This window comes from Scylla paramamosain, chromosome 1 (assembly GCF_035594125.1).
Source record: "Scylla paramamosain isolate STU-SP2022 chromosome 1, ASM3559412v1, whole genome shotgun sequence".
Taxonomy (NCBI): domain Eukaryota; kingdom Metazoa; phylum Arthropoda; class Malacostraca; order Decapoda; family Portunidae; genus Scylla; species Scylla paramamosain.
Genome location: NC_087151.1, coordinates 7,615,688 through 7,640,000, shown reverse-complemented (window position 1 = coordinate 7,640,000; position 24,313 = coordinate 7,615,688). Strand labels below are relative to the sequence as shown.

Here is a 24,313-nt window from a genome sequence, read left to right as displayed (position 1 = left end):
ATATTCCAATCTTGGTCTTATCATGTGTGTGTAGCAATGCAACATTCTTTTATTTTATTATGTTCTTAATATCTGTTATTGTAAGGCATCATGAAATAAAAATCCAGTAATCATGAAAGGAGTAGGCTGCATGCAAAAAGTAGCTTATTGGTACTAACATTTATTTTTGCCGCACCACTTCATAAAAAGTTTTATTTTAAGTTTGAAAGAAATATTTTTTTTAAGTTTGTGTGCTAATAGTTTTTTTTAAATGTGCTAATTTGAATAATAAAGTAATCTACAAACAATAAACTGAGTATGCCATTAACCTCAAGCAAACAGCTAACCTCTCCCTTGATGAAATAGCCTCCCAAAGACAGGTGTTGCTCTTGATCAAATCTTCGTCAACTTTTGAAGCAAATGGTTGAACTGGAATTTAGTCATTCTAAAATACTGATCAAATTTTGTTTCATTGTCATCTAGTTCTTTGTAGAGAGTCCAGAATTCTCCCTCTAACTTTCTTTTCCTTTGGCACTTGTGTACCCATAATCTCTTCTTCTTAGCTTTTAACTCTATACTCCTCATCTTCATCTAAAAGAAGAGCAATTGCAGTGAGCTCCTTCACACAAAATGTTTTTGGCGCCATCCCAAAGCAACAGCCGCATGCTGACTGACTGCTTCCAATAAGTATGGTGTGAACACAGCTACATTTTGACAGAACGCAAATGAAACGTAACCATATGGAGACGAACTGTATAGTGTGAATCAGTCTTTCCTCATCTCAGATGATGAGGATGATGAGTGAGCACAGAGGCCCTGGAAGAAGATCCTTAGCCTCAGGGGGGAAATTAGGGCAAGAGGTCCTCCAGTCTTGGGAGAGGGGTGTGGGTGGGGGGTGACAGAAGGACTTAACACTACAGTGAGAGTAAGTACAAAAATTATTTTAATTTAATTTTATTTTATTGCTTTATTCTTGTGTTTATTTTATTTATGTAACATGTGCTTTATTATTTTAGGCAATAACTGTATTTACATACAATATTTCATGGTTTTATGGGTTTTATGGGGGATTAGGGCACATTCATACAGGTCTTGGAATGCATATCTGTTTCTCCCTCATTTAATCTTAACTTTGCTATATGATCATTCGCTTTATGATTGCATTTTCAGGAACATAACCATATCGCATATCAGGGAGGACCTGTACTGTCCACTGTGGTGAAGTTAGACCACCGCCCACTTGTAGTCTCCCAGCCACCAGAAATACTCACGTGTTCCGTTAAATCCTTCCCTTTCCTATAAGGGAAATTATTAAATGATAGCATTAATAATATATCTGAACCAAACTAATTTACCACAATACCATAGAAAATTTATAAAATAAATCATACGTTAAGAACATAAAAACATAAGTACATAAGAAATAAGGGAAATTGCAAGAACCCATGAGGCTTACACATAGCAGCCCCTGTATAAGATATACCTACCTATTTCCACCTATCATTCCCATCCATAAATCCATCTAATCTTCTCTTAAAGCTCCCTACTGTTTTAGCACTAACAACTTGATTACTGAGTCCATTCCATTCATCTACCACTCTATTTGAGAACCAATTTTCTCCTATCTTTTTTAAACCTAAATTTTTTCAAGCTTGAACCTGTTATTTCTTGTTTTGGCCTGGTTATTGATCCTAAGAATTTTGCTTACGTCTCCCTTATTATAACCTTTATACCACTTAAAGACTTCTATCAGGTCACATCCTAACCTACGTCTAAAGAATGTAAATTTAACAGCTTCAATCTCGCCTCTTAAGGAATACTTCTCATCCCCTGTATCCTTTTAGTCATTCTCCTTTGTACTGATTCTAATAGACCTATATCCTTCCTGTAATATGGTGACCAGCACCAAATATAACTTTATTATTACTTCAGGCCTCCTGCTTTTAACACTCCTAAAAATTAATCCTAATACTCTATTTGCCCTGTTTCTGGCCTCTGTATTGCTTTCTTAGACAGAGTTCAGAGCTAACTATAACTCCTACTGTGTTGGTTTCCTCTACCTATGCTAAGTACTTTGCATTTGTTGATATTGAACTGCATTTGTCATCTGTCTGTCTATTTGTTCATCCTATCTAAATCTGCCTACAAGGCGATGGCATCTGGTTCTGACCTAATTAATCTACTTATCTTTGTGCCACCCTGCAAATTTATTAAAATCACTACTAGTTCCACTATCCAAGTCATTGATATATATTATAAACAACACTGGCTCTAATACTGATCCCTATGGCACTTCACTAATTACATAACCCCACTCAGATTTAGAGCCGTTTATAACAACTCTCTGTTGCCTGTTGCTTAGTCATAACCTTATCCAGCCTAACACCTTCCCATCTGTCCCATATGCCTTGACCTTTCTCAAGAGCCTCTGATGGGATACCTTGTCAAATGCTTTACTGAAGTCCAGATATAGGATGTCATAACTATCACTATTATCTGCTGCCTCATACACTTTACTGGAAAAACTTAACAAGGTCATCAGGCAAGACTTCCCCTTCGTGAAGCCATTCTGTGACTGGTTTGTCTAAATGCTCCCTAATGTTCTTTGCTATTATTGACTTCATTATTTTACCTACAACAGAAGTTAAGCTGACAGGTCTATACACTGTATAACAATGAAAAAAAAAAACGGAAATGAGACTATCCTTTTCTAGAGTTATTTTTTGCGTAGATTACGAATATAACATCCGTTTCTTTCTGTGACCCTCCAGTTCTTTGTAAATAGCAGTGCCCGCAATGTCTATCTGAACGGTATTTTTTGTTGCTTTTACCATTTATATAATTTTTCACATAGCTATGTGTTTTTTTTTCTTAACAGGATACAGAGTTAAGATGCCTAGAGAATGCAAGAATTCGCCAGACAAGTTTTGTTATATATGTGGATCAGTTACATTAAGGCAATACAAGAGACAGTTGACTCAACGTGTAAAGAAACTTTATGAGCTGTACTTTGGATGTAAAGTGGGTGACCAGGACAAAAGCTGGGCACCTCACATATGTTGTGTCAGGTGTACAAGTTCCCTTTCTGCCTGGGTGAAAGGCAAAGGGACTGGCCTCATGTTTGGCGTACCAATGGTCTGGAGGGAGCCAAAGGACCACTCAACAGATTGCTACTTCTGCTTAACAGATATTAAAGGTGGGTATTCAATGTTTATTTTTTACTGTTTTTATATATATTTTCAAGAGATGTATCAATAAAAAAGATCGAAATACATAATAAGTTGCACTTCCACTATTTTTGCACGTGATCACAACCAATAGTATCCATTTTTAGTCTGATTTTATTTTATTTTCCTGCAGGTCGCAACAGAAAAGGCAAGAAATCTATCGTGTATCCAGATCTTCAGTCTGCTGTTCGCCCAGTTCTACATTCAAGTGATATTCCTGTACCACAGCCGCCCTCTGAACTACCAAGCGATGACACGAGCAACTCAGACGATTCAGAATCTCAAGATGCAACGTATACGACACAACTTGAATCTGATAAGAAACCACACCTCATCACCCAACCAGAACTCAATGATCTAGTTCGTGATCTAACACTTACTAAGCAACAGAGTGAACTCCTGGCCTCACATTTGCAACAATGGCACCTGTTGGATGAAGAAGCTCGAATTACAGTATTTAGGAAGCATTCTGCAAATCTACAGGATTTCTTCACTGGAAAACAACTTGACTTATTGTAATGATATCAGAGGCCTATTCAGTGCCCTTGAGCTGTCCTATGAACCCAATGAGTGGAGGCTATTCATAGATGGATCCCTTTACAGCATAAAAGCAGTTCTGTTGCACATTGGGAACACCATGCCTTCAGTTCCAGTTGCTTACTCAGTCATTTTAAGAGAGACATATGAGAACCTTGCTTTTATTCTAGACCGCATAAGTTACAAAGAGCATGAGTGGTTAATTTGTGCAGACTTGAAAGTAGTAGCCATACTTAATGGGCTACAAACTGGATACACCAAATGTGAATGTTCTTCTCAAGCCAGCAGAAAACCCTAACAAATTCGTGCTATTGAAAACTCGCAACTGTGTGTGATATGACAAAAATGACCACAATATCGTGATGGGTGACACACAGCGCCGATATGGAGTCTGTAAGAAAAATGTCAAGCCAAAGTGCACAAAATGTGATGTGGCCCTACATGTTTAGTGTTGAGTGAAATATCACACAAAGGAGTAACCCATCCAAAGAAAATGAGGAAAAGGAGAAAAAAAAAAAACAGAATAAGAGATACATATTGATATTTCATAAATGAACAAATTCAATTATGTTATTTTCTTTCAGTATTGATGTGGATTTTTGTAGGTATATATATATATATATATATATATATATATATATATATATATATATATATATATATATATATATATATATATATGACTTTCCTAGGTTATAAAGATAAATTTCTTAGGTTTTTTTTCTGTAACTTCTTTTGTGGAAAATAAAGTTTCATTAACTATACAATTACTCTAAATACCCTTTAGATAAATGATATCATTGAATATTTGAGATAACTCTACCTTCTTGAGTCTGCAGGAAACCCAGGGCCTCCACAGTGCCATTTAAGTGGGCGCTGTATATCTCCATTATGGATGGACAAAAAATAATAATTTTCATAGGGCACTAGTTTTGTGTCTTTATCTATGACATATCTGAAAATGAAGTAATTCTGACAAAAACAAAGGGTACCGTGCACTCATGGGTTAATAATTACCCCAAAGCATTACAGTCATGGTCATGGAAGATGTGAGAAATCAACCCATATGGTGGTCCTAACTTTCATGACCAAAGGACCCCAGAAATGATCTATATCACTTCTCTAAAGACGTTTGACACATGAGCCATCTGCTGCTACCCCTCTTTTTCCCCCCCCTCTCTCCTCAGTGGACCTCAGGCAGTCATGTTCATTCTTTTCTTTGTGTTCTGCTGTTCCTCCTGCACATTACCTTTACTGAGCACTTGATATGGTACAAAAACCACAAGTAAGGAGAAAAGGGCTAGATAATTGCCCTAAAAGCTTTACTGAGCACTTGATATGGTACAAAAACCACAAGTAAGGAAGAAAGGGCTAGATAATTGCCCTAAAAGAGGAAAATGTGCCTATAAAAGAAATTTTCAGAGCTACTGATGCACATCTTGGCAGCCTCTTATGAGGTTTCACCAGGCATTATACCAATGCAAAACTCCATCCTTGACCTTCAAAGAAGACAAGTGAGAGGATTGATTTGTTGTTGAAGAGGAGAGAGATAAAAAAAATCCCTTAATTTTGACCTCAGAATTAATCCAAATGCACTCTCAGCTGCTAAAACGTGTGAGCCCATGAATTGTATGACGAATGCTACAGAAGTACCTGGGTCTCCCTTCTTGCCATGCAGCAGTAAAACCACTTCTATCATCCAGGATGAAGAAAAAACAAACTGACTTTGCCAATAAATATGAACACAGGGAAGAAAAATGACTGGATGAAGGTGTTATTTAGTGATGAAAGTATCTTTAGTGTAATGAGAGTGAAGGGTGCACATGTCAGGAGGCCAGTGGGATCCAACAGGTTTGCCTCACAAAACATGGTGAAAAAGGTGAAACACCCTAATTATGAAATAGCCTGGGGTATGTTTAGTGATGCAGAGTGCAGAGGATGCAGAGGGCTTGTACATCCTGCCAAAAAATATAACCATACTTGCCAGCAATAGTAACCATTTTGTGGGACTTGTCTTCCATGACCCTGACCATATATGGTAAATCTGCAAATATGCAGGAAAATTAAACTTGGGGATTATTGAAATAAACCCAGCCTACTAGTTTCAAGATACTGACTACACGATTGTAGTGTAGGATAATGACTATGATTGGGCTGACTTGCTGTATCTTGATTTATTGATTGATTCAGCCTGCAAATTTAATGTCAACATAAACACAGCATACCTCAATATCATGTAACTCCCTTCAATATCTTGTAACTTCACCCAGTAAACAGAAGAATAACATAAGATGAACACATATCCCATTCTATTATTCACTATTGCAATGACACACGATACATATAAAATAGTACTCACAAAATGACCGCCCATCATCAGCCAAGGCAGACTTCACCATATGTCTGATTACAGCATTACCCCAACTATGCTGCAAAGTTACACTTAATCAAATCCTCCTATCAGCACCGCATTCAATATAACACCAACCAATATGCACAATCAGCGGCATAACATAAGTCAAACAAATCAGAGAAATAATGTTATCACAAAACTCACCTCAGTCAAACAACCGCCACTCACCCCTGACAGGCACCAACTGTACCTCTGCCTACCTTCCCCCTACACCCTGAGTGCGGTATAATAATATCCGTGTTACATACACAGACCCTAAAAGAAAACTTCCTCTTGACAAACAAATACACATTACTAACCAATACCAAACTTGTTAATAAGTAAGAAAACAATATATGTATCTCAATAATAATTACAATTCTTGTCATATATGCCAATAACAATTATACAGTAACTGGAATACAACCCGTGTCTACACCTCTTTCCAACCAATGACAGCGACACACACTGCCCGCTCCACATTCAAAGGTGCCAACATTGACATTATAATTCTAATATGATGAGAATCATATTACACTACCCCCACCACAAATCAAAGGCTTCTATACTTCTATTGTTGATCGACTGGGAGCAACACCACCAGTCTATGTACTGATCTTACCATTTGCTTGTCATGTTGGCCCCTGTACTGTTTTCCTGGTTCATTAATTTTATACCTCAACAACACATCTCTGATCTTTCCATCCCTTCCTGGTATACCTTCTACAACTTCCGCTAACTTCCATTCTCCTCTTAATACATTATGATCATTAACAAGTACAATGTCACCCTTCCGAACATTTCTTACACTCACATGCCACTTTTGGCGTACAATTAGAGTAGGAAAGTAGTTCTTCATCCAATTTTTCCAAAATAAATCAATGACCTTAATCTTAAATGCATATGATCTACTTACTTCTCCCCGTTCATTCCAAAATCCACAAGGAGCATCAATGGTAGATCGACCCAGTAGTAAGTCATTAGGTCTCAATACAGTCCCTTCATCAAAATCTTCACCTGGTTTGAACCCGATAGGCCGTTCATTCAATACATTGGCCACCTCATACATAACAGACTGTAGTTCTCCAAAGGATATGACTGATTCACCTATGATTCTAGTGAGAGATCTCTTGACTAATCTAATTAACGCTTCACTGCAAGAATTTTCCCAAGGGGCATCTGCTGATCTATTGAATACCCAGATTAAACCATTAAATTTTCCAAAATTGAACACTTCATGCTTATTCCACCGAGTAACCATATCTCTCAATTCCTTGTTTGCATACACTAACTGTGTACCATTATCTGAATATAATTTTTTGGGAAATCCTCTAAGACAAGTGAATCTCTTCAATACAGTAAGAAAGTTTTGAGTATCATAACCTTCAGAAAGGTCTAAATGTACAGCCCTTGTTGTCATGCAATTGAAAATTACTCCAAACGTTTTTCTTTTCACTCTTCTTTTCACCGTATCACAAACCCAAAGAGGACCGAACAGGTCAACACTTACATTGTAAAATGGTGGACATGGCTCTAGTCTTTCCTTAGGTAGTTCACCCATACACTGGGATGTGCAGATCTTATCTATTCTATGGCAAGTTACACATTGTTTTCTAATAGATTTCATTGTCTTCCTCGCACCTAATACCCAGTATTTCACTTGAGCTCTAGCAAGGCCCGCTTCTATTCCACTATGATCTTCCTTGTGTATGTGGGACAGATACAGTTCAGAAAATGGATGCTTTGATGGGAGTAACATGAACTGATCACAATTCCAATTGTCTTTTACCCATTTTGACATTCGACTTCCCACAGTGATAATGCCATCTTCTCTCATCCTTGGTCCTAGACGTTTATATTTCTTTTCCCAGTCTTGTGGCAGGCTTGTTTGAGCGTTCTTAACAAGAAATAATTCTGCTCTCTGTATATCCTCTGCATTAGGATCACATATTATAGCTTTAAATGATCTCTTTCTTACTACATTTATGACTCGAGCCATTACCGACAAAAGCCGTTTCAAATTGCTGAAATTTTGGATGTTGATTAACTCATTAGGTGTAGTAATCTCTCCTGTGTTCATGGTTACCTTTGCAAACACAGTATCAGGGAGATCAGACACTGTATTCTGTTTAACTGGCCATTCTGAGAAGTCACGATAGAGAAATTGTGGACCACTTTGCCATACAGATCCTGTCCCTAACTCTAAGGGACTGCATTCCCTGGTGGTTAAATTTCCCTTGGTTGAGCATTTTCCACATTTGCAGCCTCCACACTTAGGATTGCATTCTGTTCCTAAGCTTTCATTCAAAAAATAATTTTCTATCAACTTGCCCACATTAGGTTTAGTCCTGAAATGCCAATCTGTGGTGTCATTACAACTCACGTGATTAATTTGCACGCAATAGCTATGTCCCTTTCCTTTGTCATCCAATCTACCTCTGATACAGAAACCAAACTCATTTGACATTAACTGAACATTATCTATGGTTTTTTTAACTTGTGGCATTAAAGTACAGTGATCAGATCCTATTAGTAGTTCTATACGCCCTTCAGGCCTTTGGATATCCTTTTCTTGCACTTCAAATTTCTTAGCAATTTCCGATAAATTCACCTGTTGATGAGCACCAGTTATTTCGGAAATTCCACAAACTTCAACAAATTTTTCCTTCCCTGTTTGATCCCTCAAGGACATCTTATAAACAAAACTATCCAATTCTTCTGTGTGGTCACCGACCTTTGTCACTGAAAGCTGTATAGGAGTACCTTTGAGTCCTAGTTGCTTTGCCATTCTAAAAGTGATCAGACTGATGTTACTTCCTGCATCATATAATGTGGGAACAGAAACACCTCCACTATCCACAAACCCAGTCATCAAAAATGCACCTTTCTTTGTCAAATGGTTACTCATAACATCCATTGTAGAAGTATAAGGACTGCTAAATATAGGGTGCAAAATTGAATGGTGGTGCTTACCACAAATGTCTCCCTTTACCTTTACTCTACAAGGCATTTGCTTATCACAATCCCTAGATAGGTGCCCTCTTTTGAGACATGCAAAACAAATTCTATTTTGCTTTAAAAAATCCATTTGATTTTCAGCTGTCCATTGCTTAAATGTCATACAATCCTGTAAGTGATGAGATTCACTATCATGAACAAGACAATACTTCTCCTTCTGATCACCATTAACTTTTGATGTGTAATTCCTACTGCAATATCTTCCATCTGCTACTTGAGCTATATTAGTTAAACACTCTGACATCTGGTTTTGTAGTTTCTCTTGTCCCACAGCTAACAGTTTTATGACTTCTAATAAGTCATTTTCTTTTGTGTTTGATACATCAGTGGTATGCACCATTACCTTTGACGCACCAAGTCTTGACTCATCTTGTAAGTATTCTAAAGCTTTTCGATGCTCTGTTAAGAATGCAACCAACTCTTTAAACTTGTCAGTCTTCACTTGTTGTACTTTAATAGCCCATTCCTTTTTCAACATAGAGGGTAACAATTTTTCTACTTGAGTCAGGACAGTAACATTCTCCAACTCCTTTGTTAGGTTCAAGTTGCTTACATCTAACCATACCTTTTCTACAGTATTGATTAGCTTGATTAACCGTTTATCATCACCTTCACTTATTGGCTTATATGACCTAATGTCTCCCAAGATTGAATCAATTAACTTTCCTTCATGACCATATGTTTCATTCAATCTCTCCCACATTCTTTTGTAATCATTTAAATCTTCTACAAGTCTCCTGGGTTCCCCCTCTAGTGACATTCTGAGTACATAGGGATCCTCACCATGTTGTGATTCAACCAGTCTTGTATAATCCCTAATAAATGAGGGAAATGACCTTACAGATCCACCAAATTTAGGAGGCTCAATTTTTTTCATGGCAAGTACAGCCTTAGGTTTTTCTTTTAATGTCTCAAGAAGAGTGCACTTTATAGTTTCCAATTCCATGATATAGTCTTCATACTCTTGGCAAGATGAACTACCATCTAAAAGGTCAATAATTTTCTCATTCACCACATCCACTACTTTGAAAGAATCACAAACTTCACTATACAATACTTGTAGGGTTGCTGTGGAGTCTCCTCTCTTGTGTGCATCCTTGAAGAGTCCCACCTTCCTGGTGAATCTCCTCTTGGCATTAGCACGTTCCCTTTTCAAGTCATCCATGGCTGCTCTGCGAATTTTGCTGAATTGTAGTGTAGGATAATGACTATGATTGGGCTGACTTGCTGTATCTTGATTTATTGATTGATTCAGCCTGCAAATTTAATGTCAACATAAACACAGCATACCTCAATATCATGTAACTCCCTTCAATATCTTGTAACTTCACCCAGTAAACAGAAGAATAACATAAGATGAACACATATCCCATTCTATTATTCACTATTGCAATGACACACGATACATATAAAATAGTACTCACAAAATGACCGCCCATCATCAGCCAAGGCAGACTTCACCATATGTCTGATTACAGCATTACCCCAACTATGCTGCAAAGTTACACTTAATCAAATCCTCCTATCAGCACCGCATTCAATATAACACCAACCAATATGCACAATCAGCGGCATAACATAAGTCAAACAAATCAGAGAAATAATGTTATCACAAAACTCACCTCAGTCAAACAACCGCCACTCACCCCTGACAGGCACCAACTGTACCTCTGCCTACCTTCCCCCTACACCCTGAGTGCGGTATAATAATATCCGTGTTACATACACAGACCCTAAAAGAAAACTTCCTCTTGACAAACAAATACACATTACTAACCAATACCAAACTTGTTAATAAGTAAGAAAACAATATATGTATCTCAATAATAATTACAATTCTTGTCATATATGCCAATAACAATTATACAGTAACTGGAATACAACCCGTGTCTACACCTCTTTCCAACCAATGACAGCGACACACACTGCCCGCTCCACATTCAAAGGTGCCAACATTGACATTATAATTCTAATATGATGAGAATCATATTACAACGATGATGGAGTCAATGAAGTGAAATAAATTAAATGAACCAACCTAACCTAACTTAACCATATATAATCTAACCTAGTGAGGCTCTAGTCCTGCGTGTTTTGAGTGAAGACGCTAGGTGTATTTCAGTAATATCATACAGCTTGTATGACATACATTAAATGATGTAGAGGAAATTCACTTGTTCAAGGATGTTGTGCACTGAAAAGTGGGCAGCATTTCAGCCTAATCATACTTACCAGCAGCTAGATACCTCATGGTGATTGCCAATCTCTCTTCAGGTGTGACAGCCTACCTCAGCCTTGTATCCTGCTTCCTGATTGAGGGCTCATTCAGTGTCAAAAACTCTTGGAACTGTTGTCTGTCTAGTTGCATCCACTGCCTGTAACCCTTGTTATCCTTTAGAGCAAGCTCTTGCATGAGTCTACTGGCAACCCCAAATTGTTCTCTCCTTGTTAACCACTGCCACCAACACATGCACCTTTTTCTTGGTTTTAAGCTCATCCCAGTGAAAATATAATAGTGCTACAATGAGGGTTCTTCTCATATAGAAGCCCACTGCCCTGAAGAAGTTGGCTATTGTTCCTGGAGCTAGAGATCACTTTAAACAAATGTGTCTGCTAGGTGTCGCCAGTACTGGCTGAAATCGGATGTTGGACGTAGCATGCCATAGGAAAAATAGCTCAGTGTGATGAACGTTTAAGAAGTCAGGAAGGGACTTAAACTGAGGAAATACACCTGGAAAGACAAACAAGAAAATTATAGATTTAATTGAGTAAGGCCGGGAGCAGATGATTGACTTTGTGTCTGCAGTGCTGTGGTGCCACACTGAAATGTGTTTAAGCGACTGTGTCTTAGGTTCTGCCCATGTGTATGGGCAGAGCCAATCTATTGTGCTACAACCCACACCTCACAATAGGTGTGGGCAATAGGCAGTTCGAGCACGGACTCTTAGGACAAAGCAGTTGCAATACTTCTGCTTCTGCGATGCTGCTGTCATTGTGAAAGACAGAGAGCAATATGAATGCACCCATTAACAACATCAGTTTTTTACACCATAATGCATGCTCTGAGACCAGACAGTGCAAAACTTTTCAGGTACTTCAGGATGTCTCAAGAAAATTTTAACTCTGGATAGGTAATGTGGTTGCAATTGTGCAACCATTCGATGCACAAAACATGTTTTTTTTAGCTAAAGCACAGATTGCAGGATGATATGAGGAAAACTTTACCAGTATCTTAACAGACAGTGTGGTTGTTGTCCCAGTTGAGAAAGGGTGTGTTGCCACTCCTCATGTTCTACCTGCCATTAGTCTGAAAAGATTTTGTTGTTGCATTTCTGCAACCACAATACAAGGTATGTTACATAGCTACTTTTACAAAGTTTTCATTATATTGATTGTACAGACGTAGCAGTTGGGAAAATTTCATTATTTATGCATGATATAGACAAATGATATAGCTTCAAGTTTAGACAGGCACATTTCATCACTACTACCATGCTGTTGAATATGATCAACTTTGCAAATTCTTACTTTTGCACTTTTTTTTCAGATTTCAACATGGCTTCAAGAATATTATCTGAAGAGGAAATAATGAGCCAGCTTCTTGCTGATGACAATGATGAGAGTGGCAGAGAGGGAAGAGATGAAAATGCAGAGATTGACAAGGTGTATGATGATGCTGAGGAGGTAATTCCTGATAAAGTCACCAATGATTGTGACATCCCCTTGCCTTTCTGATGAAGATGCACTCAAGTTCAATTCATCAAAAGTACTGGGCAGCTGCATCCTTCAGTCAGGATGTCTATCAAAAAACTTGATATTGCTGTGGTGAGGGGCAAGGATAGAACTGAGTGGCACAGCATCCCACACTCAGGACTGCCCAACATAATGAAGACTACTGTAGAATCAGGTACCACCACCGTCATCACAGAAATGGCTGCGATTCCTGCCGAAGTCCTGTCCCTCTTCTGTGATGACCACGTTCTGGCCATTATTTGTTTACATATATGGTAAGATTAAGTTTCTTCAACAAAAGTTCAAAGCCCGAAACTCAAGCACTTTCAAGGATGTGGAACTTGTGTTGAAAGCCTACATTGGGTTGTTGATTATATCAGGTATGAAGAAGGATAACCATCTGCCATTGAAGATGTAGTCAAACATTTGTGGAGCACCCATCTACAGGAGCACCATGTCAGAAAGAATTCAGCTCCTCATGGGGGCTCTTCATTTTGACGATAAAAGAACCAGTACGGAGTGAGAGAACAAAGATTGGTATGCTCCAACTCTTGAAGTATGGGATGTAGTGATACAATACTATGTAGCTAACTGTAGACCTGGACCACACCTCTCTGGATGAGCATCTACTCCCTTTCAGAAGGATATGTGTCTTCAGGATGTACATTCCTAACAAATCAGCCAAGTAAGTAATGATATTACTTTTGGTATGAGGCTTGAGCAACATATTTGTTTAATGACTGATTTTTGTTGTGTAATTCGTTTTTCTAGGTGCTTAATTACATTTTGTGATGGCTGATTACTTCTCAGGTATGGTATCAAGATTGTGATGGCTTGTGATGCTGATTTCCACTACATGTTTCCACCTGGGAAAGAGTATTGTGGAATTGAAGAATCCAGGCACCCTGGGAGAGTTCTTCACTACAACCCTAACATAACCTTTGTCTTCTCAAGGGTGCACTGTCACCACAGATAATTGGTTCATGTCCTTACCCCTGGCAATGTCCCTCCAGAAGTTTGGTATCATTTGGTGGGTAAAATTAGGAACAAGCCTCAGCTTCCTCTGTACTTAATTCAGTTTAAGATGAATGTGGGGGACTCGGTAGCAGCCTGCAATTATGCCACAAAGACCACATTGCTCTGCTATTGTGCTAGCAAAACAAAGAGGGTGCAAATACTGTCAATGTTGCACCATGATCCCATGATCATTGAAAAAAAAAGACACAAGTATAGATGCTTTGCAATGCTACGAAAGTTGTTGTTGACGCTTTTGACCAGGTGTGTTCCTCTGTGTTATAAAATCGGAAGACCCGTAATTGCAAAGTTTGTGTCTTCTGTGGTATTTTGAACTTGGTGTTCCCAACAATGGATATATTGTCTTCTTCAAGCAGGAGCATCAGTCAATGTCAAGAAGATAGTTCGGCTGAGGAACTTTGTTGTCCTTGGGCATTCAAGAGACTTGAATATAGAAATCTGCTATCACATGATCTCCAAGCCCTTGCTGTGGCAACCTTTGGACACTTTCCAGAACCAGGAAGGGCAGGAAGGGAAGAACCCTCTTCAGCAAAAACAGAAAAGCATCAGCACTGCTACATCTGTGCCAGGAGAAAGACAAGCAGAGCACAGATCCTGTGTTTCCACCGCCAGAGGTCGGTCTGTTCCCGCCATCATGTCACAGTGTGCTTTAACTGCCACATGTAATGGTAAGAGCATAAACTTAATTTTTGTTGTTTGTTAATGTTTGTTAATCTGTTAAACATGTTGATTGCTCATTTAATTATCGTTCCTTGTATTTTAGATAATGTTTGGCTTTTTTTTTTAAAGAAATCCAAGCATAAACATGTTGATGGTTCATTTCACTGTCATTTGTAGTATTTTAGATAATTTTTGGCTTGTTTTTGAAAAAGAAATCCAAGCATAAAAATGTTGATGGCTCTTTTCACTATAATTCCTTGTATTTTAGATGATTTTTGGCTTCTTTTTGTAAAAGAAATCCAATCATAAACATGTTGATGGCTCATTTCACTATCATTTCTTGTATTTTACATGATTTTTGGCTTTTTGAAAAAGAAATCCAAACATAATCTTGCACTGAGAAAACTACTGAACATAGAGAAGGTTTTTAACTCATTTCTACACACTTTTTTACGCAAGTCATGTTTTTAGGTCATTTTAGCATATTTCTGTAAAATCTCAAGAAGATCCATGTGTATTCACTACCTCAAAATATTTGTTGAAATTAAGAGATGGTGTTTTGCTTTGAGATATTTATGAGATTTTCTTTTCTTTATAGATTGGTCCACATGGGGTTTTGTAGCCTCATACAACATAACAGATTGCATATGGATAGCATATAGAGTATATATAACTATAATAAAGATACATACCTGCTTTGTTTTTTCCTGCTGAATCCATCTCTGAAGCCAGACACAAAGATTTTACACATCTCTTCCCATATCTTGCCTTTTGCTGTCTTATTGCTGTAGTTATTGCAGCATATGCCCCATATGGCATTTCCTTGTTCAACTTAATTAAGTGATCTATATCAAGTATAGACATGGTGTTATGAGTGAGAAGTAAAGAGAAAACTGTAAGTTGTTGATTAACCAATGTTTGGTTATGACTGCCTGGCAGTCTGTCAGGCATCAGTGACATCATGTGCCTGTTGCTCAGCCACAGTTGCTCATGTGAGTGGTTCTAGCTGCTAGAGCCAGTTTTATGGAATAATGAGCTTTATACAGTCAGCAATAGCCAAGAAAGATAAAAGGCTGTGTTTGTGTCTAGCCTGGGATAATTTTGCTGCTGATGATAATATCAACAGGATATCTAAGTAAAATTGTGGTCCTTTAGTGAAATTATTTTCTTATTTATTTATTTAATTAATTTATTTATCTATTTTTTAATGTAAAAGAGCCAATGGCCAAGGGCAATAAAAATTAAGAAAAAAGACCCACTTGAAAGCCATTTCCCAAAGTGAGGTTGAAAGGGATTATCAAATATTGGAGGATAAGTGTCTTGAAACCTCCCTCTTTGAAAGAGTTCATGCCATAGGAAGATCGAAAAACAGAAATAGACAGGCAGTTCCAGAGATCAAGAGAGAAAGGAATGAATGATGAAGAATACTAGGTTACTCTTGCATTAAATGTGAACATAAATGGGGGGAGAGAAAATATAAAGTTTTGTGCAGCAAGGCTGTTGGAGGATGGGAGGCATGCAGTTAGCGAGATTAGAAGAGCAGTTATTGTAGAAATCGTGGTAGAAGATAGCAAGAGATGCAACACTGTGGCAATTTTTATGTAAGAAGGCCACTGGCCAAAGGCAACAAAAATATTATGAAAAAAAGGCTGACTTAGATGCTAGAGCAAAAGATTGCCAAACAGGAAAAGAAAAAAAAAGGTTGAAGGTAGTCAGTTAGAGGAGAGGAGTTGATAAAATGAAATGCTTTTGATTCCATCTTGTCTAAAAAGAACTGTAGGAGTGGGACCGCTGTAGATGTGAAGCAAATTCCATACATGGATGGATAAGGCCCATGTAAAAGTTAGCAGCTGTAGGGGTGAGAAAAAAACTGGCAGAGATAACTCAGAATACCTGACTTCATAGAAACTGTTTTAACAAGAGATGTTTATATTATTAGTAAATGACAGACCGAGGATGTTCATTATAGAAAAAAGGACATTTGAATGTCATTAAAGAAGAGGGAATAGTTATCTGGAAGGTTGTGTCGAGTTAATAGATAGAGCATATATGAGTATAGGTTAAAGTGCAGTGAATATTTGATGGAATTTGGGGAAGAAATATTCCCAACTCTTGACACCACTTAAATTTTGTGTTTTCCTATAGCATGTATTGTTAGTGTTGCATGTTTTCCTTATAGCGTGGCCACGTTCTGGGACACCTTGTGTACGTTATAGCAATCTTGACTATATTGCCTAAAGAATCATAGAAGCAGCAGTCTCAAATATTGCAGAGCCCCTGTGCAAAAAGCGACGCCCCAACTTTTCAAAGGAGGAGCTCCTGACGCTTATTTCAGCAGTCAGAGAGAGATGGGATGTTATTGCTGCTCCAGTCACTCCTCACCTCACTGGCTCAATGAAGGAAGAGGCATGGAAGGCAGTGACAGCCGAGGTCAACATTGTGAGCCACTTTGTCAGGAACATCACAGAAATCAGAAGCAAGTTTGCTGACTTTAAAAGCATTACCAAGAAAAAAATTGGACAACTCCACAGGGAGCAGACATCTACAGGTGAGAAACCGTTTTTATCAATTGTTAAATTTTCTGTGGATCTTTGGTAATAAAACATGGATTTTTGTGTAACATGGTCTTTCTATCACATGTCACTCTCTCTTGTATTATAGTCTCAACCAATACTGGGGCAACCATGGTACAGTGGGACCATGGATGTTTTAGGAGCCAAGGGGTCTTCAGGCACATGGATTTGAATCCTAGCCATGGTCCAAGGGTAGGAAGGGCATCCACTCAGGGTAACTGTTCCAAAATGGCAAATTCAGAGTTTTTCATTAGGAGGCACTGTCTTAGCTCTGATAGATTAGGGAATCTGGATGTAAAGCCTAAAAACAAAAAAATGAAAAAAAGGACATAATTGAAGAGGATGACTATATACATGTCTGTATATATGGAGTTAATTGTGGCTTTATACATATTACATAGTGAAGTGCAAGCTGATTTTAAAAACATTTTAAAATAGAGTAGGACCTTGCATCTGGCATTTGTAAATCTGGCAATTTCACATTTGATGACATTAGAAACTTTTCAAAGCCCCCTATCTGATGAGCAAGCCTCATATTTGGCAATATTTCAAGGTTTACAGATCATCCAAAACCTTTTATAACCAAACCAAAAATCAAAATATAATATAAACTGAAATATGATATGTTAAAGATTTCATTAACCAAGTGAAATCCAGTTGTTTGAGTTTGTCATTTATTGGCTATTTTGAAATGACATAACTTGTTACCTGTACATCCATACATTATACTGGTACCACCATTCAGTTCACAGCCACCACCTAGCTGGCCCAGACTTGCTTTTAGTTGTTGTGTCTCATCTGTGGCAGAGTTCACCATTAACCTTCTACATAATGGCAACTCTAGGAGGCTCTGAAAGTATATCTAACAGTGGTGGGACATCTATAAAGGCCAATGAACTGAAAGTGAAGAGGGAGTACAAGAACAAGAAGTAGAGAACAAGAAGAGATGTCCCAGAATGGTTAGTGATTAAGAAAAGATATATCAAGTGGCAGTGAAAGGATTAAAATGAATCTAGTTATTGTTCATGAACCTGCTAAACTGCATTCCTACAAAAACTATATGTCTAATCTCCTAAACTATGTGTGGTACAGTAATAAATCTGGATACTTGATCTTAGTTCTGTCTATCGATTGGTTTGATGAAGTGCTTGTGCCCCACCCTGAAATTATTGTTGTCAGGAGAACATTGATTTTCAGGTAATGCTTCCAGGCATACTAATTTTCTTGTTGATTGTCACCCTAAAGTGCTCGTACAGTTCCTGCCTCCAAAGACCACTTCTGAATTACATCCACTGGATCAGGAATTAGTTTTATGACCAAGTGGTTGAATTGAAAGAAACAGCTGAAGTGAGGAATGATGATGAAAATGAGAGAATGAGCAGGTGGGGAATCAAGGGAAACCAGAGGAGAGGGAGCGGGCAGGAAAGAGCGAGAGGGCAGGGTAAAATGGGCAGGCAGTAATGACAGTGAAGGAATTTTGGCAAAACTTTTATGTTAAGATTGCTGTTGGCCTCATATGTGTGGCCTGGGGAAAGATAACTTGCTACATTTAAACATGCCTGGCATCTTTTGCCAATCCACTTAAAGCTGTAACAATAGGAAAAGGACAGGCAGACAAAAACAAATTTATTTCAAGGGGCAACTGCAGTACCAAAGGCAGTACCAGGGTAGTATTGGGAAAGCCCTAATGTGGTATAAAAAAATGTGGAAAAAGCAGAAAAAATTACAAACTAATTTGATGGTATAGAGGTGTTAAGCCTCAAGTAAAGAATCTCTCTCTCTCTCTCTCTCTCTCTCTCTCTCTCTCTCTCTCTCTCTCTCTCTCTCTCTCTCTCTCTCTCTCTCTCTCTCTCTCTCTCTCTCTCTCTCTCTCTCTCTCTCTCTCTCTCTCTCTCTCTCTCTCTCTCTCTCTCTCTCTCTCTCTCTCTCTCTCTCACTTCATGCCCAGTTAGAAGGAAGTATTGCCCCATTACTGGACAGGCTCCCATTAATGCTCTTGTGTTAAGTCCTTTCTGGTGTCCAAGCATTGATTGTCGTTGTTGTTGTTGTTGTTGTTGTTGTTGTTAGTGGCAGCAGTAGTAGCTGTAATAATAGTATATTCATATTGGCACGCACACACACACACACACACACACACACACACACACACACACACACACACACACACACACACACACACACACACACACACACACACACACACACACACACACACACACACACACACACACACACACACACACACACACAACAGCAAGAAGGGGAACAGAGGAGTCATTAAGACTAGCCAAAGAAACAAGGAAGAAGAGAAAAAGAGAGTTAGAAAGAAAGTTGGGAGGAGGTTGAGACTGGATAAAGACAATGGGGATTAAGGGAGAGGAAGCTAGAGGAAAAATAGGTCACTAATGGAATAGGGGAGGGGGAAAATGAGGTCATATGGTGGGGAGAGAAGATAAAGTGGAGAGAGGGAATGATGGACAGGTTGAGGAGCAGTATAGAAGGGTGAATAGAGAAAGAAAGAAGTGAGACAGGAAATATGTAAGAGAGAGAGAGAGAGAGAGAGAGAGAGAGAGAGAGAGAGAGAGAGAGAGAGAGAGAGAGAGAGAGAAAGTAGTAATGATAACAATAAAATAATAATAATAATAATAATAATAATAATTAGACACACACACACACACACACACACACACACACACACACACACACACACACACACACACACACACACACACACACACACACACACAGACACTTTGCTGGCCACTAGGTGAAAGTCTAGGCCTGTCACTGGGCAGTAACCTGTTTGTACTATCTCTCTCTCTCTCTCTCTCTCTCTCTCTCTCTCTCTCTCTCTCTCTCTCTCTCTCTCTCTCTCTCTCTCTCTCTCTCTCTCTCTCTCTCTCTCTCTCTCTCTCTCTCTCTCTCTCTCTCTCTCTCTCTCTCTCTCTCTCTCTCTCTCTCTCTCTCTCTCTCTCTCTCTCTCTCTCTCTCTCATTATTATTATCATTTGTAGTTATCTTTATTATTATTATTATTATTATTATTATTATTATTATTATTATTATTATTATTATTATTATTATTATTATTATTATTAGAGAGAGAGAGAGAGAGAGAGAGAGTAGGAGGCTGGGGAGCAGCAGGGAGACAGAGGATGGGAGTGTCTCATGGGAAACCTTTGCTTTTACCTGGGGCTTAACACTTTAGTGAAATGCAAAATGTATCTGCAGTTTTGTGTTTTCATCATTCATATTTATACCACATCAGAGTTTTCCTGATAGTACAGTGTCTGAAGAAGAAATCATTCAGCTTGTTGATGGTGAAGAAGAGCAAACAGTTGAACAAATGGTAAATGTTGATGAGAAGTAAGAAGAGTGTTAAATGAACATGGTGAAATTCCCTAAAAAAAATTAGCTGTTTACCAAAGTCCTATCTGATGTGCTGGCCTTCCTTGTTACCATTACCAGTACCCTGGAGGGGATGAATCTTCAACACTGTACAGGGCCTATCACACTAGGCAAAATTTCCTTGGATCTTTGGTCATAAAATTGTGGATTTTTGCTTCTTTGGGCCTCCTACTGTGGTCTTCCTATCACTCTAGTCCTGTACTCAGTCTATATAGGTCTTTTATGACAACAAATATGGTAGATGTACCTCTTCACATCCAAGTGTTTACAAAGAAGGCAGCAGTTAGGAAACTTGTGTGTGTTAGGAGACTGTATTATGTCAATTAGGATGTTATGGGGCTGTTAAAAATGGTTATGTGACAGTTAGGATACTGCTATGAGGTTATTAGATGTGGCTATATAGTGCTTCATTATCTAAGCTGATCTGTTTCCCCAGAAAATTAGTAACATCTACATGTAGAGGTCAAAAAAAACATAAGGGTAGATTTGTACACACACACACACACACACACACACACACACACACACACACACACACACCGGTGATCTTGCATCATGGCAGTATATGGTACTTGGGGAGCACGTTTCACTTAAAGCCTTTCAGCATGCATAAAAAATGGGCTGGTACAAATTGACTTTTTGGCATCTCAAGTGCATCTCTTCTCACTCACACCCATACCAACAATGACCAATATTTGTCAGTATTCGCTGTGTCTAGGGTGACACATAACTGACTTTTTCTTGGGTTGAAATGCATTTTTTTCTGTTCATTTTGTGGTATTGTAGTGATGAGTGCAAGGCAGACAAGTCAAAGTAATATCATTCACTTATAAATCTTAACATGCTGGGCCTGAATGGTGTCAATGAAGCAAAACATGTGATAATTTGTTTATAATCATCATTGGTGTTCAATAGGGTATCAAAACAAAAATTGTGGTCCTTCTGTGAAATTAACATGGCATTGGAAAACAGTGGTTACCATAAAAATCACCGATAATGACAACCACGCCAGCAGTAATTGTGGGTCTGACTGAAGGATCGTGGAAATTTTGTCCAGTGTAATAGGCCCTTAAGGAGGCTTTTTTTCATCCCAAAAAAGCCACTGAACTTGTGAATGAGATATACCATTCAAAAAGGTGGGCAAAGCAACATTCCATGATAACATGATACCTGCTGCAATGGGAAAATGAGGAAAAGAAGAAAAGCAAGAAGCATGGACTTAGTGATAGATGACATGGACATAATGACCAGGATTTAGATTTTGATGGTTTTTTGGAAACTACTGACATTCAACAGCTGGCCCAAGCCATCCAGGAAAATGGAGACAAGGAGGACTTGAATGAGGTGTCTGAGAGTGGCAGCTGAGGCAGCAACCTAGGCCACCACCTATGCAATTTTTTTCTTCCCTAAACTATGTTAACTTTTTCACTCAGTAAAGTACTTGTGAATATGTCATTGGTAAGTTTCAGTGTCCTTATGTATTTATATTGGTTAAGTATAATTATGACTTACTTCCTTGGGATAAAAGTATGTATAAAAGTAGGGAAATCAGGTAATTTTTGGGTGATGAAAGACTTGTTAATTTTCCCCCATTTAAAGTTTGTCCCTGATTTGGCAGTTTTGCACTTGATGTGATTTTTTCTTTAGCCTACCACATTTGCCAGATGTGAGGCTCTACTGTAAATTAATCCTTACTTGAGTAACCTAACTTGTTTCCTGTGATATATTTGGTGAGGTTGGGTTAGCTTGGTGTAGTTCAATCCCTTTGGAAAATATAATCTTGAAATTGTTTACCTGTTCTGTTTCCAGAAAATTTCATAAATTTAATAGCTTTGGCTTTTGATTTGAATGGATTTACTGTTAAGGTCATACCATTTTTATTTTGTTGTTCATGTTCCTACCAAGTTCACTTTTCATAATCACATATATTTCAAGTGAAAATGTAATTTTTTGTCATTTTGTGTATTTAGGAACTGATAGAGAACAATTTAAACTCTGTTTCCTGTTCATAATATTTTGAATTTCATGTAGGTGGTGGGCCAAGAACACTACCTAAGCTGACAAGTGCAGAGAAAGCAGTGGCACAATTGCTAGATCCTCAGGCAGTTAAGGGCATGCCAAGAGATCAAGAAGTGGAGGAGGTGGTCACAGGTAATTAATTTATGTGTGTTGTTTTATCAGTATATTATCTAAACATTATGGTATCCTGCATATTAACAACCTCTGTATTGATTTACATATGCCTATTTAAATATATAGACAAATTTACAAAGTTTTATATATATATATATATATATATATATATATATATATATATATATATATATATATATATATATATATATATATATATATATATATATATATATATATATATATTTTTTTTTTTTTTTTTTTTTTTTAATTAATTTTTTTTTTCTTTTTTGCTGTGCTTTTTTTTTTTTTTTTTTTTTTTTTTAGAAATTTGCTCTCACACCCACAAATGGTTTGCCTCTTTATTGTTACTAAAAATATCAGCCAGTAAAGCTAATGCAATCTTTATAGTCAGCCTTTTTCTTTTCTTTAAATGAATAATATTTGAATCTTTATTGGGTGTATTGTTCCTTGTATTTATGAATCAGTAAATATTTTATAGTAGTGATTCTTCATTGCTTTCAGTGCTGGATGAAGAGGGCAATATGGAACAATATGTTTTGCCCTGTTACTCAGGAACACTTGCTACTATGGCTGATTCATCCCTTCCATCCTCACCTCAGCCAGGGCCAAGCCAGCAAAGCCACCATCTCCCATTTTCTCTGCCAGAAGTGCAGCCCACATCACTCCACACTCTCCCCATACAGCCCTCAACATCATTGCCATCACCATCTCTCCCTCAAGCTGCTATACCTGCTGCTGATCCCAGCAGGTGTGAAACCCCTTTATCAACACCATCTCCCCCTCAAGCTGCTTCATCTGCTGCTGGTCCCAGCAGGGATGTAGCCCCATTGCCATCATCGTCTCCTCCTAAAGTGGCTTTGCCTGCTGCTGGTCCCAGCAGGCGACACAGAGGGAGGTTAGACGGTGTGGCAGTTCCTCAGATGGTGGAGATTCAAAAAGGCATCCTCAGTGAGACAAGGAACATCAGGGCTTCATTGGATAGGATAGGTGATCAGCTGGAAGTGATGAATTCCACTTTCAGTAGTCATGTGAAGGCTATGACTACAGTGCTGGAAGTCATAGCCAATTCCCTGGCTAAAATTGCTTCCAAGAAAAAATAATTACAAGACCATTTTGTTTGTAAATCGTGTATATTGTCTTAGTTTTAGGTATAATTACAGGTTGTTAGCATGTTACTTATAAGATTTTTAAATGGAATATTTATTCTTTTTCTCATTTTACAAATACAGTATACTATTAGTTTTTAATAATATATTAGGCTCATATTTTAGGTGAAAATAAATTGTTTAATAAACTTCTCTTTTACTTTCACAATATTGAAATGTAAGTGAGTATGATAAAAGACTGGAAGGGCATTTAGATGTTAAGCTAGGTTGATGGAGTACATAAGAACATAAGAACATAAGAAATAAGGGAAGCTGCAAGAAGCGACCAGGCTTACACGTGGCAGTCCCTGTATGAAACACTCCTACCTATTTCCATCTGTTATCCCCATCCATAAACTTGTCTAATCTTCTCTTAAAGCTCTCTAGTGTCCTGGCACTAACTACATGATTACTGAGTCTGTTCCACTCATCTACCACTCTTGTGACAGAA

At 38.0% G+C, this 24,313-nt stretch overlaps 1 protein-coding gene and 1 long non-coding RNA gene across 3 annotated transcripts in view; one reads left to right on the top strand and one right to left on the bottom strand.

Annotated features, from left to right (window-relative positions):
• The window catches only part of LOC135097885 (piggyBac transposable element-derived protein 3-like), a 98,673-nt gene extending 74,702 nt beyond the window's left edge, over window positions 1–23,971 (top strand). The window contains exons 5-8 of one of the 2 annotated variants that reach the window (XM_064000224.1): window positions 16,853–17,128; window positions 17,242–17,367; window positions 22,592–22,711; window positions 23,219–23,971. In XM_064000224.1, coding sequence (XP_063856294.1) covers window positions 16,853–17,128; window positions 17,242–17,367; window positions 22,592–22,711; window positions 23,219–23,817 — 1,121 coding nt within the window. In that variant the 3' untranslated portion in view covers window positions 23,818–23,971. The remainder of the gene's footprint in view (window positions 1–16,852; window positions 17,129–17,241; window positions 17,368–22,591; window positions 22,712–23,218) is intronic. The other variant, XM_064000386.1, reaches the window with a different exon arrangement.
• On the bottom strand, window positions 5,898–7,515 carry LOC135097860 (uncharacterized). The gene is made up of 2 exons (XR_010266255.1): window positions 6,301–7,515; window positions 5,898–6,172 (listed from the first exon to the last, which is right to left on the bottom strand). It is a non-coding gene; the product is annotated as an uncharacterized LOC135097860 (long non-coding RNA).
• Window positions 23,972–24,313: the final 342 nt, after the last annotated feature.